This window comes from Atta colombica, unplaced genomic scaffold (assembly GCF_001594045.1).
Source record: "Atta colombica isolate Treedump-2 unplaced genomic scaffold, Acol1.0 scaffold116, whole genome shotgun sequence".
In the NCBI taxonomy this organism is placed as follows: Eukaryota; Metazoa; Arthropoda; class Insecta; order Hymenoptera; family Formicidae; genus Atta; species Atta colombica.
In genome coordinates, this window is record NW_017259202.1 from 191,754 (window position 1) to 215,626 (window position 23,873).

The 23,873-nt window shown below is 29.2% G+C and overlaps 3 protein-coding genes across 4 annotated transcripts in view; 2 read left to right on the plus strand and 1 right to left on the minus strand.

Annotated features, from left to right (window-relative positions):
• Positions 1-10,666, plus strand: part of LOC108694141 (intraflagellar transport protein 80 homolog) — a 13,884-nt gene extending 3,218 nt beyond the window's left edge. Inside the window, exons 6-16 of the mRNA XM_018203443.1 lie at positions 60-200; positions 1,778-1,902; positions 3,163-3,411; positions 4,127-4,290; positions 4,515-4,712; positions 7,089-7,239; positions 7,890-8,061; positions 9,023-9,145; positions 9,222-9,361; positions 10,419-10,536; positions 10,634-10,666. Coding sequence (XP_018058932.1) covers positions 60-200; positions 1,778-1,902; positions 3,163-3,411; positions 4,127-4,290; positions 4,515-4,712; positions 7,089-7,239; positions 7,890-8,061; positions 9,023-9,145; positions 9,222-9,361; positions 10,419-10,536; positions 10,634-10,666 — 1,614 coding nt within the window. The remainder of the gene's footprint in view (positions 1-59; positions 201-1,777; positions 1,903-3,162; positions 3,412-4,126; positions 4,291-4,514; positions 4,713-7,088; positions 7,240-7,889; positions 8,062-9,022; positions 9,146-9,221; positions 9,362-10,418; positions 10,537-10,633) is intronic.
• Positions 10,667-11,521: 855 nt separating this feature from the next.
• LOC108694131 (transmembrane protein 245) lies at positions 11,522-16,666 on the plus strand. 2 transcript variants are annotated; one of them, XM_018203429.1, is made up of 8 exons: positions 11,522-12,286; positions 12,835-13,842; positions 14,433-14,597; positions 14,676-14,874; positions 15,043-15,227; positions 15,301-15,401; positions 15,901-16,203; positions 16,279-16,508. In XM_018203429.1, exons 1-8 carry the CDS (start codon positions 11,771-11,773, stop codon positions 16,481-16,483), a joined length of 2,682 nt encoding a protein of 893 aa, XP_018058918.1. In that variant the 5' UTR covers positions 11,522-11,770; the 3' UTR covers positions 16,484-16,508. The 2 variants fall into 2 exon arrangements, with proteins under 2 accessions (XP_018058918.1, XP_018058919.1); XM_018203430.1 differs by lacking the exon at positions 15,901-16,203 and having other exon boundaries at positions 16,279-16,666.
• Positions 16,667-17,456: 790 nt separating this feature from the next.
• Positions 17,457-23,642, minus strand: LOC108694190 (beta-mannosidase). Its single transcript, XM_018203539.1, has 11 exons — positions 23,431-23,642; positions 22,057-22,086; positions 21,800-21,946; positions 21,513-21,661; positions 21,233-21,438; positions 20,875-21,139; positions 19,335-20,061; positions 18,763-19,191; positions 18,227-18,441; positions 17,895-18,098; positions 17,457-17,795 (listed from the first exon to the last, which is right to left on the minus strand). The coding sequence occupies exons 1-11, from the start codon at positions 23,531-23,533 to the stop codon at positions 17,493-17,495; spliced, it is 2,778 nt and encodes a 925-aa protein (XP_018059028.1). The 5' UTR covers positions 23,534-23,642; the 3' UTR covers positions 17,457-17,492.
• Positions 23,643-23,873: the final 231 nt, after the last annotated feature.

A 23,873-nucleotide genomic window follows, 5' to 3' on the forward strand; every position in this document is an offset into this window, starting at 1 on the left:
TTTACTTTTTTAAAAATTGTTTTATGATTAAAAATTAAATAACACAGTTTTTAACACAGGTATGGGACGCCAATGGTCATCAACTATATTGCAGTAATACCGGTGATCACCCTATAACAGCTATTAATTGGTGTCATTCTTCTGGCGAATATTTTGCTGTTGGATCTTTCAATACAATCAAGCTTTGTGATAAAAATGGAGTAAGATTAATTTTATAGTATGCATGCGTGTATAACTGTTAGGTAATTTTAGAATTTACATTTGCATTTCTTTTTTGCTCTATTAAGAGAACATAGGACTTTTTCAATTTTAAAAAGTATGCCTATTTCCATGATTTTTTTTTGGAAAAGATACATAAGCAAGAATTGAATTTTTTATAAACAAAATACGTATATTTTACTATTAATATTAATTTTTCATTTTCTGTTTTTTTTTTTATTTTATGACCTTCGCAAAATTTTAGCAGTCGTTATATAAAATGTACGAAATTATTAAATATGCAATAGGATATTCATTTCTGATGATCTTGATATATAACTGTTGACATATAAGATTATAACCCTGAGTGATCTTTGCAAGATTTTAGCCGTCGCTCATTGTCCACTAAAATGTTATTACAACAAGTAAAAAGTTAGGATTGCCATTTATCGATAAAAGTTCGAAATGTGATTCTCGGTCTAATTAGTCGACGATGATATTAATAATAATGACGGTGATAATGATAACGGTTCTTATAAAATTTTATCTTCTTGTAAAATTTCTTTTGTTCTTGTAAAATTTTAAAGATTTGAACTTTGCGTTGCAATATTTTCGTTTACAGAGCACATAGAAAAATATAAAAACATTTTTGTAATACAATTCAAGTAGAAGTTATATCGATTGAGCATAGATAGAATTTGATTAGTTCAGTCTTTATTGAGATCTGATAATTGCATTTCTCGAAAAACTCGACGGTTCCCGTAATATATGATCTTGTTGCCATAAAATTGCTCAGAATTGACAAACATGAAAATAAATCATAAGAAACATAGAGAGATTAATTGTACATCTCAATAAGATCTCATATAAATCAGTTATACGGCTGTACTTATGTGAAATATGGATACGTAGAAAAAAATTAGCTTAACAATTATATAAAGCGACGCTCGAAATTTATGACTCTAATTATGATATGCATTAAATGTTAATTAATTTTTTCTGAAGATAATCACATTAAAGGTCAAAGCGTTTGAAAATATCTATTGTTTGACATTATTAGCGAACAACAGAGTAGCGCGGAGTTATTCCGTTAGTTTTAACTTTAAAATAATTAACAAAAATTAACGATAGCAAACAATACCTCTTTACAGTGACGTGCTTAATTACATTATACAATCATGATTACTTCTTGAGAACACAAGCACAATCTTTAAACAATTAACATGTTCTGTTTAATAACATAAATTATCTCGAAAAATGGACGGAAAAGTCCCACTTTATCCTATCTAACTTAGCTCGAATAGTCCAATATTATTATATATTTGCATTATTTAATTATTAAAAATTATAATTTTTGCACATTAGAAGCCATTAAGCTAAAGAAAATATATTTTAAAAATTTATAATTAAAAACGTAGATATACTTTAGAAAAATTAATTAAAGTGTAGTTATCTTTAAGAGAAAAAAAAAATAAAAAAATGTATGATGATATGATACTCAATAAAAATTCATAGAAATAGATGATTTTAATGAATGATATCACAATCACAACTTATGAATTCATTTATCATGTTTCAGTGGTTACATTCTATGGAAAAAGTGAATACTGGAAGCATTTATAGCATAGCTTGGTCCAGCGATAGTACACAAGTGGCTATGGCATGCAGTAACGGAAAACTTTTGACTGGACACGTTATAGATAGGTAAGTTTTATGTAATTAACTGTTTAATAAGATCACGCTAATAATGAAGTATAAAAATAGAAAAATCACGAAAGAAGGGATTAAAATAAGGGCTATTTATATGAAACCGCTCTACGAGCATGGCTAAATTCCGGAAATTAAAAAAAAGGTACTGCAACCGTTTTGCAACATAATATACGGACGCATATGAGAAGATTTGAACTTAGTCTGGAAGTTACTAGAGATTAAAAGAGCCGCGCAACATGATACCGGAATTCGTACCTCGCGAAGTCGCATTCGAGAATTTTTAAATACATAAGCGACTATACCAAGAAAAACCGGCCTCATGTTAATCCGGCCGAACAATCTACTAAAAACTCGTATGCACCAAACTTAAAGGAAAGGCATTGCGGGATTTTCACACCTACGATGTTCTATGAACAATTACAAATCGAAGAGAGCGAGTATCTCAACAAACGTAGCATTACGCACCTACAAATAGAATTCAATTCATTTAAACAGAAAAACGAAGAAAGCCGACAAAATTTTGGACGCCGAATAGATATGCTAGCCATGGAATTATACGGAACCGTTATAGGCCGTTATTTCCTATTTCCTATTGGTTGTGTTTTCACGTGTACGTTCTAGAGTATTTGTTGATTATAAATACTAAATACTAATATATTGAATCGGGGAAAAGTTTTTTCGTATTTAAAAAAATTTTTTTGCAAAAATTTTTCATTTGTTGCGAAGTTTTCGTTACAATTATATCATTCGCTAGAGCAAAGTTTCAGCTTTAAGAATCTTTTTTAAATTACGGTATAATGATTTTTATCGGAGTTATGAACAATTAAAATTAGAATGCTCCTTTACTTAACTCGCGAATAACTCAGGAACAGAAAAATTAAAGGAACATTAAAAAAAAAATGATTTTTTAGAGAAAGCTTCAAGCTTTCACAATAGTCAAAAATTTTCGTAAATTTGTTTTGGACGTGAGACACCCCCAAAGTGAAAAGAAAATTTTTCATCTTTTTCTCGTAGTTTTTTAAATGTAAAAATTACCAAACTTACAGAAACTCAAAAAATATAGTAACCTTTCGAAAGTAGAGATTTCAAGCTTTAAAACCCTTTTTTTTTATTTAAATTTTGTTTATTTTTAACATATTGTATATACAATTTTGAATTAAAAAATATAAAGAAACTTTTTCCCCGACTCAATATCATTATCTATTAAAATAAAAAATTTATGTATATTTATACAGGTTTTTGATATAATTATAGAAAATTAGAATGGGATAATTATGAAGCAACATTGATAAGAAAGAAAATAATCGAAGTCAGAGAAGTTGGCAACGAATTTCGTGAAGTATTAGAAATCTCTGATCGTGTTGTACATCTCGAATTTGGCTTCGATCATTTAGTCGTCATCACACCTGCTCAATGTCATGTATACGCTGTCACAAATTGGAATACACCAGCGATATTTAATTTAAAGACAAGTACCATTTCTGCTGTACTTCTTGCAGAAAAGTAAGTTATTAAATGTGTATTCAAAATAATGTAATAAAATAAAAGATGATATGCATATCATCTTATAAACATTGAGAAAATTTTTGAAACTAAGTAGAGAAACTATTTATTTTTACACTTGATAAAAGTTTCTCATTTAACTCTATTTTTACATAATATTTGAAATAAAACGTAAAATGCCACTTTTATTTAATAAAAAGAATCCACCAAAAATCCATGAAAAATGCCTATCGTCCAAATTTAACATTAGAAGGATTTGTAAGGGGAGGTCTTCTGCGTGCTTATGAAAAATATTAGTAAATGGCCAGCCATACACAATTCAACAATAATTAAAATAAAAAAAGATTTTAGTATTTGTTGTGAACTATGTCGCCTGATACTATCGCTAACTTTTTGAATAGAATTATATGATTTTTTTATCTAATTTTTTTCGTATGGTTTCTCTAATTATTCTGTATATAAAAAATTCTGCATATAAGACTGAGATATCGAAAAATTATTTTCGATTTTTATTTTAACATACATATGTTAAAATATGAAATAGCTTTTGAATTATTTATTTTTTAGTTATTGTACCTTAATATTTTTATAAACACAAAATGTTAAAATGAATAAATTGATGTAAAGAAAAAATACATAATTGTTTTAAAAAATGAGACTTCCTATATATTGGCACTAATATAATTTGTAATTATATAATGTAATTCTTTTATAGGCACTTCTTAATAGTGGAATGGAATACCATATCACTATACAGTTATCAAGGCCGTTTATTGGGTAGTCCAAAATGGAAAGGTTTTTCTTCAGAACCACTTCATCCTATTTGCATATCATTGTGTGCTGATACTTTGGTCATAAGGAATCAAAATAATGAAAAACGTAAGATTAATAATAAAAAGGCTTAAAAGGCTTTTTCACAGTAATAAGTGATATCAATATATACTTTCAACATTAATATTATGTTCACGCTGTAACCAATATAATTTATTGTTTAATCTGTTGTCTTTCTCTTTATCGAGATATTTATCATAATTTAATGTTATCAAAAAGTATAACATTCGTAGATTTTAATATTTTTTGTTTTTCTCATATTTATTTTTTAGTGCTTCATATCTTGGAAATACCTCACAACAAGCCGATAATAGAAGGTCAATCGCATTTACATCTGCACAACGTGACACAAGTGGCCTTAAGTTATCGTGGTGATGTAAAAGATCGACAATTGGCATTAATAGATGTCAATAAAGATTTATTTTTAATTGCAATAAGAACTATAGGCTTTGGAAGAATTTGCAAAATAGGTATATAATATTATATATGCAGATATACAGGGTGTATAATTTCAAAATATCCACTCTAATATCTTGTAAACATAGCATTATATCGAAAAAATGTTTCAGACAGAAAAAGTTTTGTGATTCTTCGAGATATAAAATGATATCATTGACCTTGGGTAAATTTGTCAAGATTAATGCACGGTCCATATAACTTACAATTAGAATTTTTTAAACAGAATTCTCTATTTTTTTTATTACATATTCTTATACTATAACTTACCTCAAGAGCTTCTTAAAACGTTATAATACAATATTTTTTTATTAAATACTTTTCGAGTTATAAAATTTGAAATTAGTGCCGCCAACATTATTATTAGCATTACTCAAGATGTCCAATGACAATTAAAATCTCTCTAAATGTTGTTCAGAATTATTATTACAATCTTGATAACATTGGATCACATTAAGATCAAGGCCATTAGAGATTGTGTTCCTTTTATTTTCATTTTTATGTAAAAATAAAAATTAAAGAATCAACTTCTAATGGCCTTGATATTAATAAATGTTATGAAAATCATGACTCTAAACAACATTCAAGAGATTTTAGCCGTTGGCTGAATACTTGGATAATGCTAATGCTGGTATTATAACTTTCAAATCGTTATATTATATAACATGATAAATACTTAATAAAAAAATATTTTATTATAATTTTGAAAAACTGTCGAGATAAACTACAATAATATGCAATAAAAAATGGCGAGTTCCATTTAAAAAAATTCAAAGTAACTTTGCCCTGATTTTGAATTTTGACAACCCTGATGAAAATAAAAATCGGAGCGTAAGTTGTGAGAAAGTAACTGAGCCATAAATGAAACTAATTGAAACAACGAAATATAAAAGAAGCGTAAATTCTCTTTTATGTTTTGTTTCAATTTTCGCCTCCTAGAAATTTCGTTTACGCTTCTGTTACTCTCCCCTTACATGATTTTATGCTCCGATTTTTATTTTCATCTAGAAACACCATCAATGATCCTATTTCATGTTCTCAAAATCACAAAACTTTTTCTGAATTATTTTTAGCTTTAATACAGTATTTCTGAGATATTTAGTGGATCTTTTAAAATAGGACATCCTGTATAATTATCAAACAAGGTATCCTTCCGTATAAATAGCCATACACACTTTATTGTCTCATAAACAGAAATAGATAATAAATATATTAGGTGTGGGAAAAAGTTCGTGGCGTTTTTCCCATACCTAATAATATATGTATATTAATATATATTAATCGTTTTAATTAAACTCTATTATAAACACAGTGACCATTCACAATTAGAAAAATTATCTATATTAGAAAATGGAAAGGTAGGTATAATTTTTGCACGATATAGTAAAAAAACTTTAATAAGAGTTGTCGCGTCCGATTTAATGAATACAACATGCATGACATAATAAAATTATTTGACAAATTATACAAATTTTTTTATTTAAATCTGTGCTAGTGACTACAATCTTTTCAGTTTCGGTCGTGCGCGATGTGGTCTTTCGGACATTTGCACTGATCAGATGACAACATGTTAACACATCAATCGTCAATGCGATGTTATGTTTATTAAATCTATTTCTGTTAATTTACGAGATGAAAAAGAATGTGAACCATCATGTAGAAGAACCTGCACTCTATTAAATCTATAATGTCAAATTTAACTTAATTTAAATCATCACTCCTGCTCAATATGCTCAATAATAGTTATTTTATACTAAATCAATAGAGTTTAACATTTTAAAACAGTTCAAGTTGAGTCATTTTATTCAATATCAATTTTAATCCAATTTGAATTATTCTAAACTATTCAGCTTCATTATGTTTTAGTATAAAATAACGATATATTGAGTAGAAACAGTGGCAACTACAATAAAATTAGATTAAATTTGACACTATAAATTTAACAATGTGCAGAATGTTTCAGGACTTTTTCATAAACTTTAACAGTTAGTAAATCTTATCAAAGAATCAACTTTTATTAAAGATGTTGTGTTCTCTGATTTTTAAGAAGCACTGCATCCTTGTCTGTGAGATATTCAATTAGTCTGGCGAAGTACCACTGCATCTAAGATTATACTAATTCATGTTTTTGCTTTTTAATATCTGTTTTTCTTAACAGAAAATAAAATGAAAAAAATGAATTACATGTAGCATTGTTAGACATGCAATCAAAGGCTAAGTTCTTTAAAAATGTGTAGGTAGTCACACAAATTCTTAAATAAAAGTTGGTTTTTTTTTTTATGAGATAATCTACCATCTTCTAAAATATTTGTCTTAGAAGTCCTGAAATAACTTTGTATAATTATTAAAATTAGTAATTCATAGACGTCTAAGTTAATTATATATTTTAGCTGGAATGGCACAAAATATTGCATGGGCAACCGACGCAAATATATTAGCTGCAATGTTGGATGCGAATCTGTCAGTATGGCTATGTCCCAACTGTATTCACTACAGTGATCGCAAAGTAATACGACGTACAAGAATTGATAAGGAAAGCAGGTATTATTCATGAATATCTTGTTTAATGATGTATTTATAGTGTATAGTGTATAGTATAGTATTAAAAAATACCGTTTCTTGTGAAAAACAATTTTATTTAACTGAGTATCAAATTTCATTTTTAATTTTACTTTTTGATTTTTTGTGGTTAGAGCAATTTTTTTGTTTAAGAGACATTTATGTTCAAAATAATAAGATTACAATATATCTCAAAATTGAGATAATTAATCATCCATACTGGATGCCCAAAGAATGTAAGCGTCCTTTCTTTGGACATAATTAAAACATAAAATGGACACAAAATGGGTATCCATTCTTTGGATAGAACTCATATTTTACGTGGTTACTTTATTCATTACTTTTTATTTCATCAACTTTCGAACTTTCTATGAGTATATGCATTCGATTTTTAGATTATAATCTTTTTACACACACACACACACACACACACACACACACACACACACACACACACACATTATTTTTAGAACATGTTTAATTAATGTTTTATTTATACATATATTTAAATACTTAATAATATAAATTATTGTACTTAATTACACCATTTATGTAATTATATATGATCTGTTTATATAATCTTCAAATATCTTAAATAATTTTATTTTAAGTTTATAAATATTTTTAAACAGTGAATTTGGAAAACAGCCTAACATTGTGAGTGTTCGTAATGGTATGGTAATGGTAAGACGTGGAGATGGTGCTATTGTAGCTTCATCGTTTTACAATCTCTTCACAAGTTTTTATGAACACATATCAAACAATAAATTGAAAGAAGCGCTTTCCCTCTGTCGTATAGCTCAGGTAATATTCAATGTAATATATAATGCATGAAGGGTATCCTATTTAAAACTTCGGATCTTTGGACGCAATTATTTTTCGAATTATTCTTTATTCCAACAAATGTTTCAAGTGGAACTTACTTTGTTTCGAGGGGGGGTAATTTTTGATGGTTATAGATCTTTTTTAGATAGACGTGTTTCTAAGATTCCAAGGAAATCATATAAAAAATATTAAGACAAATATCAAAATATATCAATAATTTACGATATTTTATATTTTATTTTGCCACATGAAATATTAAATATTTTATAAAATGTTAATTTTTTGGTCAATCATAATATCTTTATAACGAAATAATGAGATGAATAGGTATAAAATCAATAAATGTCGAAAACACATAGATTATTTAAAAAATTATCCACATTTTGCCCATATATTTTTTGAAAACAACTATGTACATATATTGTTTCTTCTCATTTCGTGATATTACTTTATTTAATACTTTTATTATGCAGAATAATTAGAGGAATGATATTATGTAAAAAAGACTATGCAATTTGGTTTCGGTGTTGGAATTAATGATAATATTTATTGAATTCTCTGTTGATAAATTTCATTTCGATATCTTAAGTCTGTTCTCTTTTTTTTTACTTATTTCTTACTCAATAAAATATTGTTTTTACAATTTCAAGCTAGGAAATTGTGCTATATAATAGTAATCTTTATTTTTGCATTTTTGTATTGCCACAAATAAATGTACGTTATGAAAAAAAATTTTTGTTTAATATTAGCTTATACTTTTTAAATTATTTATAAAAAATACATATGTATATTTATTATTTTATGAAAATTTTAATAAAACTAAGAGAAAGATAATGTGGAAAATTCTTTATATAGTTTCTTTTTTCCATGTTATCTTTATTTTAATTTTATTGTTTTAGAGAAATGTAACATCTAATCATTTTATACTTTATGTTGTTAGAATGAGATATTGTGGACTTGTATGGCTGTTATGACAACTGATAACAGAGAATTGCATGCTGCAGAAGAAGCTTACGCTGCTATTAATAGATTTGATAAAGTAGATTATATTAAATACATTAAGGTAATTACGTATGTTATTTATATTTATTTATTTATTAAAATAGTTTCAAATAATTGAAATTGTATTATGTTTTCAGAATTTATCCACTGCTACAGAAAGACATGCAGAAATGGCATTACTGGCAGGAGATCTATCGATGGCAGAAGGTATACTGTTACAAAGTAGTCTGATTAAAGAGGCTATACATATCAATATTCAAATTTATAATTGGAATAGGTACGTTAGAAAGTTAAGCGAAATGTAATTATAAAACACGCAATCCGATACGCACACGCTCTCGCGCGCATAATACTAATTATTAGAGATCATTTTAAAACGTGTTTTGGAAATACACGTATATATGTGTACATATATGTATTTTATAAATATATGTGAAAAAGAGATTATTATAGCACACAAATAGTAATATATGATCTTGGCAGATTATCTGCGGATATCGAATCATTGTTAAATATATCTGTCGAATCATTTTCGAAACACTATGAAACATTTATTGAACTATTATAGAACATCAAAGCATTTTTAACCGTTATCGAATGTCTATTTTGACTACCACTTTTAACCACTATTAAACATTTATCGAACGTTTATCGAACCACTGTCAAATGTATACATTAAACGTCTTGAATATGACATCAATCATTATTCGATGTATTTTCGTAATGAAGTCGGTCGACTAACAGTTCAATTGTACGTTGAAGAACTAAATGTGGAAATAGTTTACACGTAAAGAAAATCTCGAATCTTTAATGGTGAGGGCGATTGACAAATTGTTTAATACCCACACATTTTTCAATGAATGTTCAATGAATGTTGAGATAGGATTATATAATTGTTTCCGCCATGACCAATAAGTAAACCTATGTAGAACATAGCAGATTTCAATATCTATAACAGATTGATAAATAAACAAATTGAACAGTAAACTGATGCAATCAAATCATACGAATCTGCACAGCTTATAAATACTGTTAAATTCATCATATAATGACATGTAAACAATGTATAAGCACTCTTAGTCATATAGAGTAGTTACTTTACTCTGCAAACATAATAGAATAGTAAGCTTTAAGAAATTAATCAATCACAATCAATTATTCTTCTCATATTTATCTGTCATTGATCAATTTCTTAAGGCTTAAGGCTTATTATTCTGTTATGTTTGGGGGATTACTTATTAGATGCTAAGTATTATTACTCGTAATATATTTTTCTATTTTTTACGTTTATTAAAAGAAACTAATTTATAATATTTCTTAATGTCTTTAATTAGAGCTTTGGAATTAGCAAGAAAATATAAAAGACAATTTGAGGAAGTTCTTGATACAAGAAAAAAATATTTGGAGACTATTAATAAGAATGAGATCAATCATAATTTCCTTACATTTGCGGTAAACATTCCTTTCATCACAATTAAATTAAATAAGATGGTTTTCAACAAAATATATTATATAACTTTTTTTATTATAAAAAACTCTTTTGTTTCAGGAAAATAATGAAATGAAAATTAATATCAAGTGATTGAATAATAAATCAATATTGAATGAAACGGATCAAGTTATGGAATGTAATCTGAAGAAAATAGTAACAATACATTTTTATATGTTTTATTGTAGAAAAAAACAAAAGAGAGAAAAGAGATTGAGAAGAGATAAAAGATATTCTATCGTGCTAGTAATAATAAGATAAAATAAAAGCATTCAAGATAGTTCAAGATATAAGAAAACAATGATTGGCTTGAATAGATAAAATATGAAAGAAATGTGTGTATTATATATAATTAAATTTATGTTTTGTTTAAGATTATATATATATTTATGTAAGAATTTGGTTTACATTTGTAATGTATTTGTAATATATTTACATGACGATTTTATTTCCAATTGTATTATTTTATAATGTAGAAATATGTAGATATGTTTACTAAATAGAAATTCTTGTATAATCTTGTAGAACAATTATAAGATTTGTTTGTCTAGTGTAAATGTTCTCCACTAATTAATTTATTCTGTAAAGAACATTATTCATTTCGTTTATATTGGACCATTCATTGTGAAGTTTTCGTTCTGTGAATTTTCACGGATAAATCAAGTGGATTTTGCAACCTCATAGTTCGAAAGGCGAGCGTATTTGCGTAGATTCAACAGTTGAGTGAGCGCTCACTCTTATTAGTGTATTCTTTTAAGTCATCCAATTAGATTTTAGATCTAGAAGAATACATCAATAGCAGCGAGCGCTGACTCAACTATTGAGTGTTGAACACAGCCAATAGCTTAATGAGTTCTAATCTATTGTGGTTAGTGCGCATGTGTATGTTGTGTGTATAATGGATAGTGGGTGTGTAAGGGATCAAGGGAGGGAAAAGTGCATCAAAGGCTCTTGTGTCACAGTATGTATTGTGGCTGTGTTCCAAATTTACTGCCAACAGTGATGAAAATACAGTTTACGTTTCGTGCATTATAGATTTTCACTCGGATTTCAGTACAGGCAGTTAATTTTGGATGGAACATAGCCTAAGAAGATGAAGCGTGATGACGCATCGAGAAGGCTTGAAGAGTGCTCGAGCAGTTCGAATCAAGTTATTGTCAATATTATATAGTTAATCAACTGATCCACTATATAACGATGGAGAACATTCGTTCACCAATGGATAATCTCTTCAACATGCTGTCAGGCTTCAGCGCAGGCCAAGAAAAAGCCCTAAAACAAGGAATTTATAACGCTGTTGCACTTTTCTTCCTGTGTCTCGTCTCGGTAGCCGGTTACGGTCTCTACATTATATTGAGACCTTTTGTTAAACCTTTAATCTGGGCATTACTGTGCGGTTCTGTTCTCTTCCCATTTAAGTGTTTGCTGGTTACAGCGGTGCAATCTTGGTTCACCAAAGTGGAGGCATCACGTACCTTACTAATCGTCAATGTCAGCTTATTGCCGGTACATATATTTGACAATGTCTCTGAGAGAGTGGGTTCATTTTTATGGATGCACATGAAATATATCGTTTGGACAGTATTACTAGCGTTGGTGGCTGTAGGCTTATATCATTTCACTCCTAATGTAATAATGTGTCTCGCCTGGAGAATGTTTCAGACATTTAGCATTATTTCTGGATTCTTCATTCTGGCATGCAACATCTTTACGGTAGTTTATTTTGTTTAAATTATTATTATTATTATTATTATTATTATATTTAAGGGAATGAAAGGAAACTAATTACTATAACTGCCATTTTATTTACTTTGTAATAATGATTTAGTAATGATATTGGAAATTTTTTATAATGATAATGTAACACCAGAGTTGAAATAGTCAAAATTATTTATTGTGATTAGTTGGAAAGTCATTCATTACTGAAAAAAAAACAGTTTGCAATTTGTAATTTGTTATTTTTTTAATGTAACTTGTAGCGGAGTAACTTTACGGTGTTATTCGTTATTTATTTTTTTCAATGAGCGATGTGTAATGGTGACAATTTACTTTTCAAAGATAACTTTCCTAACCTTAGCGTAATTTCAGTATTAATCATCACTATGTTCATCAAAAATTGCAACATCGTTATTAAATTGTTATTATAAAAAACTGTAGCAGAAAAGTAACTTTTCCGTTCCCTGATATATGTTTTATATATTTGGTATATACATGTATAGAAACACTTGCTTCTCTAAAAATTTAATTGACTTGTCTTACAGGTTTCTACCATACTCGTCGGTTACTTCGTGATTCTGTATATCTATTGGACACCGTCAAATTCGGCTCATTTTCGTTACATGTCCTTTATGATATGGTTCATCATCAGCATGTATCTATCGAGTATAGCGGGTTCTTATCAGGTCTTAGTCTTCACTGCTCTACAAATTCTATGCATAATAGGATTTATTTACGAAGCGATACTCGTTATGGATGCTCATGAGCTGAATGGTAGACATTTGACATTCTCGCAAGCAGCCCGTTTTGCTTTAACAAACGAATTATTGCCGAGCCAGCAAGAAGATAAATCAACTTCACTCGAGGACGAGCAGACAAAAAATTGTATTCCGGAAGGCGAAAGCGCGGATACGCCGATTTGCTCTCAAGAAGAAGTAGGAAAATCGACATTTGCTGATGCAACAGGTATTGAGAGAATACGTAGCACGTCGAGACGTGGAGTAAAGTCATTGTCTTTGGATACGGATGCTGGTTTATCCGCCGTAATGGGTGTGACAACACGTACACCTGCGTATAACATACATTATATAACTCGTGCGACATTACGCGATCGTTATCTGCTGGGCAAAATAAGAGCCGAATTACGAACGTCTCTAGATATGCAAGATGATGAGGTTGATACTGACAAATATATGTATGGGGCACTATATGCATGTGCTGGCATGCTTCTCTGGAAACACAGATGGATCGCACACATTCTGGTGATCCCGTTGGTATATTATATCGTTAAACAGTTGGGTAGCTATTTCGGTTTTTGGAACATGATACTCGGGCATTGCAATTCAATGATAGAAATACTCAAGTCGTGGTGCATGGATCGACATCAAGCACTCATACCCTCCAATATCAGAGGTCTCTATAAAATAAGCGTTATCGTGGATGAGAAACTAAGAAATATTCTGAAAAACTCCGTCAATGCGGTAGCGACTACATCTGTAATACTTGGCTTGATTGTTTTCGTTACTTGCGCATCTATTTTTATTATGATACAGGTTTGCGATAAACCTTCTTTTATACACTATCATACAATTGTATGTACAATCGTAGATAGAACGATTACAGCACTTTTTTATCGATGAGTTTTGAAATTCAGTCTTGCTCGTAGAGCGATGGACGTAAATGGCTAGATCTAAATAATAAACCAATCGCTCGATAAAGGCCGCATTCCAAAATCCATTAAAAAAAAAGTTGCAGTCATTTCGTCCATTATTGTATAACAGTCCAATAGACGAGAAATGGATTGAAATGGATTCAGATTTTCAGAAATATTCATTCGTAAACGTTAATAAATGAATCCTTTTCAATCCGAATGTATTTTTATTCATTTATACGAATTGAAAGCACATTTCTATGCATTTCAATCTAAAAATGATATCAATTTGTCTGTTTTCTCGTGAATTCTTCTCAATTTAAAATTCTGAATAGAAAAGTTTTTCAACCCAATTGAATCCAATTGAATTCAATTTAATCTAATTGAATAAAAAAGTTTTTATTATTTAAAATATTTTGGATAGATAAAATTTTCATCCATTTTAATCCATTCTCGTTTACTGAAAAGATTCTATCTAATTTCTCTATCTAGATCTATGCAGAAGGCTTGCATCTTGTTCAAGTAACAGGTGAAATATTGAATTCCACTTTGATGAGCAATCCTGATATCGATTGGGTTCCAGAAAAATGGGAAGAGTCCGTTAACAGTGTTTTAGATAACATTTACACATATGGACGAAGTGCTATATCGGACGGCGTAAGATTTACTTTATTTACTTTTCCACTTTACATATGTGCGAACGCTAAATTTGCTTATCTAGCTTGCTTAATTCAGATTCGGAGTCTCGTAAAAGATCTCGAACCGACGAAGGCAGAACAAATGGAGAAGAAAGTCTTGGAGCTTTGGGATCGTCTCTATCAAGCATGGATGATGTCAAATATGGATCCGAATCTCGTGGGTCCTACCGTAGATGCTATGTCTGCGTATTCCGCTTGGGAAAGCTTCAAAGATAGCATTGGAAAAACACCTATACGTAAATACTTTGTCTAGAAAAGAAATTTACGAAATTTAGCATTATTAAATTACATTTTTTATTTTGTTTTTTCCAAATAGATTATCTTCTTTCCATTATGTTACTTCTATTAATATAATAAAAATCGCTTGGCATATAATACATAAAACTATCGCTTTTTTCTTTCAGATTTGTTCAATATGACTAGTATACAGAATTTTGCCAAAGAAAATATTGGCATTCTTACATCAGTGTTTGATTCTGTTTGGAGCATTGTTAAAGGCAATATATCTGTAATACTAACAATTTTTACGGAGTTATTTTATATTGTACTCATGAGTGGATCAGCTGTACTTAATTTTGTACTCAGCACGGTATGCAATATGTTCCTACAAAATTTTATTTTAGAAAAGAAAAAGCATGAGATATAATAATTTATTATTTCAGGTTGTATTCTTTACAACTTTATTTTACTTGCTCAGTTCCAGCGATAAAACTTATAAACCCATCGAACTGACAACAATGTTTAGTCCTATTAGTTGTCACAGGTAATTCTTAATCTGAAAATTGATTTATGATTTCTTTTTGTAGTGTAATATTTTAAATTTTATAAAAATATTTATTTTTAACTAGCCCTGGGATGCTATTTTGTACATGTCTATTGAAAAGTTGCACAAAACACTGACACCTATCGATAAACATGTACAAAATAACACCTCTGCAAAATATATGTAAATGCATGTAAATAAATACAAAATACTGTTAATCTTAGTACTTATCCTAAACTACATCAATGATCAGTTTTTATTACTACTTAGAGTAGTTATGATTACTAAGATTGGCAGTATTTTATATTTTGTATTCTAATATAAATATATGTAGTTTGCTCAATCCTGTTTTTAACAAGCATTATATGTAGAAAGATATGTTCTATCGATACGACCTTCATATAATGTGATTGTGTTAATATTCTACTGGGACATTACTACCATGAAAAGTATGATACTGCACGAAGAAAACTTTCAAAATATCATCGATTCTGTCTAGATTTGCTATGTCATTACAAGAAGCAGTGATTGGAGTATTCGCGGCTACTTTTAAACTCGCATCCTTCTTCGGCATGTGGACATGGTTCATACATAATTTGTTTCAAGTGAAGATTGTCTATTTACCATCGGCCCTTGCAACTATGTTAGGGGCAGTTCCTTTTTTGGATGCGTACTTTGCCTGCATTCCGGCTACCATAGAACTTTGGTTCACTCGTGGATCAATGATCGCTATCTCATTTTTTCTCTTCCATTTCCTTCCGTGTAACATAGTAGTGACGGAGTTTTATAAAGAGATTAAAGGGTAAAATTGTGCTTTGTAGTATATGAATATATCTTCAACTATGCATTGTTTTTATATACATTCCGTTTATTTCAGTGGTGGGCATCCTTATCTAACAGGTTTATCGATAGCGGGTGGAATCTTTTGTTTAGGTGTAGAAGGAGCAATTTTTGGCCCTTTGCTCTTGTGTTGTATCATGGTTGTCATCAATTTAAGTCGACGTTACCTAAACTCACCTGAGGAAGAGGAGGAGGTCGTACTACCGGCATATGAAAGAACATCACAATATAAGTCAAAATAAATAACATTACGATTTTAACAAATAATAATTAATATCTCTGCTTAACAGTATCGCGAGCTACGGGCTTGCTTCCAACTTCTATTAAAGATTGAGATCCGTATTCACATCGTATTTTTGTATCATAAATGCACACATTTATTTCTGATAGTCTACAATATATGTAACATAAACTGTACTGAAAAAAATCACGTCACAAAGTTATATAATGATTTCATTATGTAACTTTGTGACATGATAATTAAAATATGTAATCACGTAATGAATTGCTTCAAATCGTGATTTTTTAAAACGTACTGATTTAGAACAATTCATCATATAATTTGAAATCATCAAAAATCATCATTCACATGATGATTTTTTTTTTTCTATTTCTATCATTTATTTAATTATTTAAAATTAAATTAATTTCGATAAGTATAAAATATCATATGATACATGAAATTATTTCTAATATCACGTGATTTTTTAAACGATGTCATTTAAAAAATCACATAATGATTTGAAACAATTCGTTGTGTGATTTACTTATTTTAATTATATAATATCATTATATAATTTTGTAATGTGATTTTTTTCAATAGAGATATGCTAGATATGCATGTTTGTCGATAAAAGTGAGATGTGAATACGGACCTAAGAGTTTGATATAAATATTTCATGAAAGTGAACGCTGTATGATGACTGGACTAAACATACAGCGTAAACATAGAAAATTATGCTTTATATATATTTTTATGTGATAAGAAAACTAACCCAGGAGTCTCAGCTTACGCTTATTAGGATTACAGATTACATTTATATTATACGAATAATTAAAATAAATTATTTACATTATGATACTTTCTATTAAGAACAATTTGATAATACAAAGTATAATTAAATAAAGTTTATTTATTAAAATAAAAAGTTAATATGTATTATCATAAAACTGTGCGTACAATTGTTACAATAATTCTCAACCAGATGCCTCTCATGTATAATGCATGATACAAGATAACTTTATGCACGACTAATTTAAATTTGTTCTTTTAACAAAATAGTTACTATAAAAATTATCATATGCATTGTAAATGTCTGATATATGTGTGAGTTTTATATTGCTCTGCAATAATTTAACTGTTGTTGCTTCATATGCATGAAAAATGATTTTCTTCCTTTTTACAAACATATGAAACCCATTTTCCGAAAAACGACCTCGTATATTACCTATTTCTAACCACACAAAAAGTGCTATTTTATCTGTCGATAATACAATTTTAAAATCTGCATAATTGGAAAGTGTCCCAGGTAAATGATTTTCTTCGATCTTCATCTAAAACAAAAACAATTGCGTGTCAATATGTTTCAGTATTTATTGTACAATGTCTGTAATGTATCGAATTTTGTACGCGACACTAATTAATCCACTTACAGTAACGTTGGCTACTGGTACATCTACGTTTTTTAATGCATCAGGATATATATAATTAATTGGCGCAATTAGGGATCCAGATTTATCCGTAAAAGATAAAGTGACGACGCAAGATCTTTTGGCGGATTTCAATGTTCCACAACCCACTTGAAACAGGAATCTATCTAACCAAAAAGATGTAACTTTCATGACTTTATTAGATTCCTGAAAGAAAATCAGTTTAGCTGTACGGATATTTATATATAAATTATCAACTCTAATACTCTGTATGTAACTGTATGTAACTACACACACACACACACACACACACATACACACACATATATACTGACTATTATGATATCATTGAAGAATAATACATATATAGGTTTCATGGATTCCCATTTGTAAACATGAAGTTTTACTGTACAATTTGTTAAAGTATACAATCGATCAGATACTATATATATCGAGAGTTCATTGGAAACGGACAAATACGATGTAACAATAATAGGCGCGAAAAAATCCTTGGCATAATAGTGAAGCATTTTCCAACGACCTTCATTATCTGTAAATATATAAGCGGAGAAAATTTTTGCAATATGCAAAAAATAGAAGGCTATCTTAAATTAGAACGATCAACATAGTACTTTCATATTAAATAAAAGGAAGAAAATATTATAAAAGCAAGATGTATATATTATAAAAGCATTCATATTCTTCATATATCTCACTTATTATTAAGTGTAGTAAAAAGAAATCCATTATTTTTCCATTCAATTTCAAAAATAATGGATTTCTTTTTACTACACCTCATATTTTAAGAGCCTTTATACTTATAGATTTTAACAATCAAGGCTTTTAGTTCTAATTCCATGTCTTTGATTACCTATGGAAGACCATGAAGGAGCTTGCCAGACATCGTTCAATTGCCAATAGAGAGCTCCCATTGTCATACCTTCACCTATGGAATTCACTTCAGATTTGGCTTGTCTATACATTTCCGTTTGTATTCTTATAGAGACAGCTTGATTGATCTGACTAAGATATATATAACTTGCGAAATCTCGGATGCTATCATTACTTTGCGGTACAGCAAAGTTGTAAAAGATTAACTGCAGCATATATTGATTGCCGAGTGGCTGATGTTGTCTGTGCTTCACGAAGTTGCTGTCAATATGAAGATCTTTTATGCTTTCTATAGCAGTTGCTATCGTGTAAATCGATGGCCAAGATTGAAATCCATATTCAGAGCAAAATCTTGTCCGAGGATACTGAGTGATGTCCCAACTATTTCTAATGTAATTATAATAGTGGACTGGAAACACATTCAATTTAATATATTCAATATTCAATTGATCTCATTTTAAAGGGTCAAGAAAAAATTTATGTATATACACACACGCGCGAGCGCGTGTGTGTGTGTGTGTGTGTATATATATATATATAAATATATATTACCGTCACCGTAGAGATTGAAATAAGGATTTACTCCAGTATAATTGTATGTTTCTTCATATGCCCCGTTGCCCGGACTAGACACGACAAATGGTCTTGTCAGATCTAATTTCTTCATTTCTGTCTTCAATAGATTCACATAAAGTTTCACATAATCTTCTTTATACACATGAGCAGAACCGGTGCCATACCAATTACCATAAAGCGCCGCTTCGTTTTCGTTATTGCCAGCCCAAAGAACAATACTTGGATGATTTTTCAAACGTACTACGTTTTGTAATATTTCTTCTTTTATGCTCTTTAAGAATGAATGACTCGTAGGGTACATAGCGCACGCAAACATGAAATCTTGCCAAATCATGATCCCATATTCATCAGCCAAGTCATAAAATAATTTCGACTCGTAAATACCACCACCCCATACTCTTAGCATATTCATATGCGTCTCTTTGGCAGACAACAACAAATCTCTGATGGTATCTTCTTTTGCGCCTAGCTCAGGGAAGATACTGGCTGGAATAAAATTGCTGCCTTTAGCGAATATCGGTATATCGTTTATGCGAAAATAGAAGCTCAGCCCTTTTTTCAATGATTTTTCCACGAGCTGCACCGTTCTGAACCCTATACGAATCCGTTTGAATAATACATCATTCGCCGTTGACACAATAATAGTTAAATAATACAAGTGTTGCTTGCCATAACCATTCGGCCACCAGTTCTCAACAGCATCCTGTTCAACAGCATCAGTAAAACATTAGACCATTAGAATTAATAAAATTACAATTTGATTTTTGTTTGTATGCACTTGCAAATATTAAAATAAAAATAAAAACCAAAAATATGAAAAAGAAATGAAATCAAAACAATATATTTCAAGTGTACTTATTAAAATAAGAACATAGTTCTTCGAACGTCTTGAGGACATCTTTATTATAGACATGGTTTTGAACGTATATTGGTACATGTGTTACGTGTACATATGTAATTAATATATCCGTGTTTCTCTCTCAAGCCGTGTAATTTTTAATACACAGGTACACATGTATCGAAATATACGGTTTAAAAGCATGTATATCCGTGAATTTCGATTACACGTATAACATATTCATATTTTATTTCATGTGATTATTAATATATGACAAGATAATCGTATAATTAAGTACATTTTCGACGTAAACGCTTATATTAATAAGATATTTATTGAATTGTTTGCATCGAGTTATAAACAAAAAGAAACGGGCGTGTCAAGTATATTACTGGAGATTTTTCGAATTTTTGTCTTACAATTTTCTATTTGTTATCGATGTAAAAATCTTTTTTTCAATTTCTGTTCAATGGCTCTCATTATGCCATCTATTGCATTTCGCGTTGTCTTTTTAATATGTTATTCTATTTTATACACTTCAAATATCTTCCATATTTTATGTTAAGTTCTAATACAATTGTGAGAGATTGTTCCATACAACACGGTTCTTAAAGGACATCATAAGGACATCCTCAAAAAAATTTTTTTTAATTTTAAATTTTGAATTTTAGAACTTACTGCAGGCACAATGAGCGAAATGTTAACATTTATGTATTTTTCACTTGCGTCAAGTATAACTTCACTGGTATTGCTAACAACTTTATTTTGTACAATATGCAATATCGATGTTATGTGACAACTAATTCCTATGAATTCGTCCTTACTCTTTGTTGTCTCAAGAAATATTGTAATAAGGATGTTCCAAATATTATTTTCTTTGCGTATATCAGTCGTAATATCATTAATCAATATATCATTTACGGGAATCAATTCAACATCTCTCCTGTAAATATCTTGTGTTATATACTAATAAAAATGTAGTAGTTAGTTAAAAAATATAATAAAATATATTGTAAAATAATCGATTGCTTGTTACCAAATGCCAATCGAGGGAAAAGCAGGACCCCAATCCCATGAGAAACTGGCTTGCATCTTACGAATGTGATTTACATGGCATTCTCCATTGTATTCTTTAGGTACACATACTGGTGGTATAATGTAATGATTTTTTTGCTCATTGTATAAATCTTCGGCTACTTTAACAGCCGAACGAAACGTGACTTTCAATACATTCTGTTCTTTCTGCATAAACCAAATAAACAAATTGTATTACCAATACGTATATTTTGCATGACTTTTTCAATCTCTTTGATTACCTTAATAAAATCTGTTACGTCAAAAATATATCTTAGAAACATATTTGAGGTTTCTCCGAGAATGTGATTGTTCAAAGAAACATTGGCAAATGTATCGATTCCGTGAAAAATTAACACTATCTTATGAGCTTTTAGAAAATTATCATTCACTGAAAATATAATTGAAATTTAGATTACTTTTTAATTTTAAACTGTTACCTAATATTGTGTCTCATACATTTACGTAATATATATATTATTATATATTATTATATAGATTATGTATATATACACTTATAGCCAATTACCTCTAAAATTTTTTATGTAAGTGACAGATTGATTTCCGACCCAACGATTATTGATATCATTTCTTCCAAGCAAATTGTTCTCTATTATGTTATTCTTATATAAGTCAGTATAAATTCCTCCAGGAACATTCGCGCTAAAATTGATATCTGTAGAACAGAATAATTATTGTATCATTTATGTGAACATTTTTAAGAAAAGTCTTAGATTTAAAGAAAATTATATATAATTTTTAAAAAAATTGTTTTAAATTTCTTACCATTGTTGCATTTTCCATAGGGCTTCTTATCTGAAAAAATGATTTTTTATTGCATTTTATTGATTAATAAATAATTTTGTACATATAAATTGTACATATACATATACAGAGTGTTTTTTGTAACTTGATTATTTAAAATATCCCTATCGTTTTTAATACAAGAAAATATCATATGGGAAAGTAATTCGATTCGAAGGAATACATATTATTATGATGAGCAAAAAATTTTTCTCAAGATCATACTTTTTATCAGTAAAAGTAGTACATAGTTGTTTAAAAAAAAATGTATATACAAAATGGATAATTTTTTAAATAAGCAAGTATGTATCTTCTTTACACCAATTGATTCATTTCATTATTCTGTTCATAAAAGTATAAAGGTGTAATGGTATTACGATTATTAAAAAAATAATAGTTTAGAAATAAAAGGAAAAAAACCTAATTTAGGAAGCTAAAAAGGTAATTTTTTTATAATTTTTTGAAAAAGAAATAGTAATTTAAAAAAAACCCTATTCTCATTGGAAGCATTCAACGGATTCAAGAAACAAAGTTGATTGCTCGCTGTTATTAGTGTATTCTTTTAGATCATCCAATCAGAATTCTAAATCTAGAAGAATGTATCAATAGTAGTGAGCACTTATTCAACTGTTAAGTCTGTTGAAACTCAGCCATTGGCTGTCGCTACTTAATACCGACAGTTGTTATTAAGTAGCAACAGCCAATGAAAACCGCGCTTTTATCCTACGATAGTCCTTGCTATTGACTATCATTAATTATCGACATTGACAATTGTCCGTAGACGTGTGTGTGCATATAGAATATGGGTCTTGACAGAGGCATAACAGGATGTCACAAAATGTTTTCTTTGATTAGTTAATAAACTTTTTTCTTCTGATTAATCAATCAAATGTTTCAAAACGTTTTTAATGAGATATTGGTTGTTTTTCATTTACCGATTCTCAGATAATTCTCATTTGTGATGTCATAACTCAATTGAATGCGCGTTTTATTTACATTCTGAATTACACTTTACAAGTGAAATTCAACTGAGTTTTTACCTACAATCTGCACAAGCTCGAGACTGTATACATTATTTTATTGAGTCTCATTTTAAAAGTGAGGTCATAACTTGTGATAACTTTTTATCAAATGGTAATGTTCCAAAATTGACTGTCTGTTGAAAATCTATAGTACACATAACGTAAAGAACTGTAGCATTTTCAGCTCTGACAGTAAATTTAGAAAACTACACAAGGTGCATAGTGATTGTAACACACAATCTTTATACTATATATAAAGTAAATATACAGTTTCCTATATATAAATACGTACTTTTATTGAAAAAAATAAAGATATCTAATAAATCATATTTACCACAGATATTAATGATCCCTGTCCATACACCATTTAGTGTTACAATTTGACAGTGTATACTAATTAAGCATGAAGTCCACAATGTCAAAATAAAAAACTTCATTTCATCAGATGGCACATATATTGAAGTCAGATAAAACCTGATATCAAAAACTGCAAATACAATGAAAACTTTACGCGTACTCGCTTGTCGCTTTTCGCCAAAACGTACCAATTTTCAATAAACGTAGAGATAGAAACAACAGTTTACCTAAGCAATCTTATTATCTAATCTATAAATGCCTTCCAAGATTATCATCTTATATCAAAACAAGGTTTATCAATCCATAACCTTAATGTGAAGAAAAAGATGATAATACACATGATAGGGCATATCCTGTTGTTTAACGTTCATTAAACAAGGATGGAGGAATACCTGAGTAGCACTTGGGTGGGAATTTAGG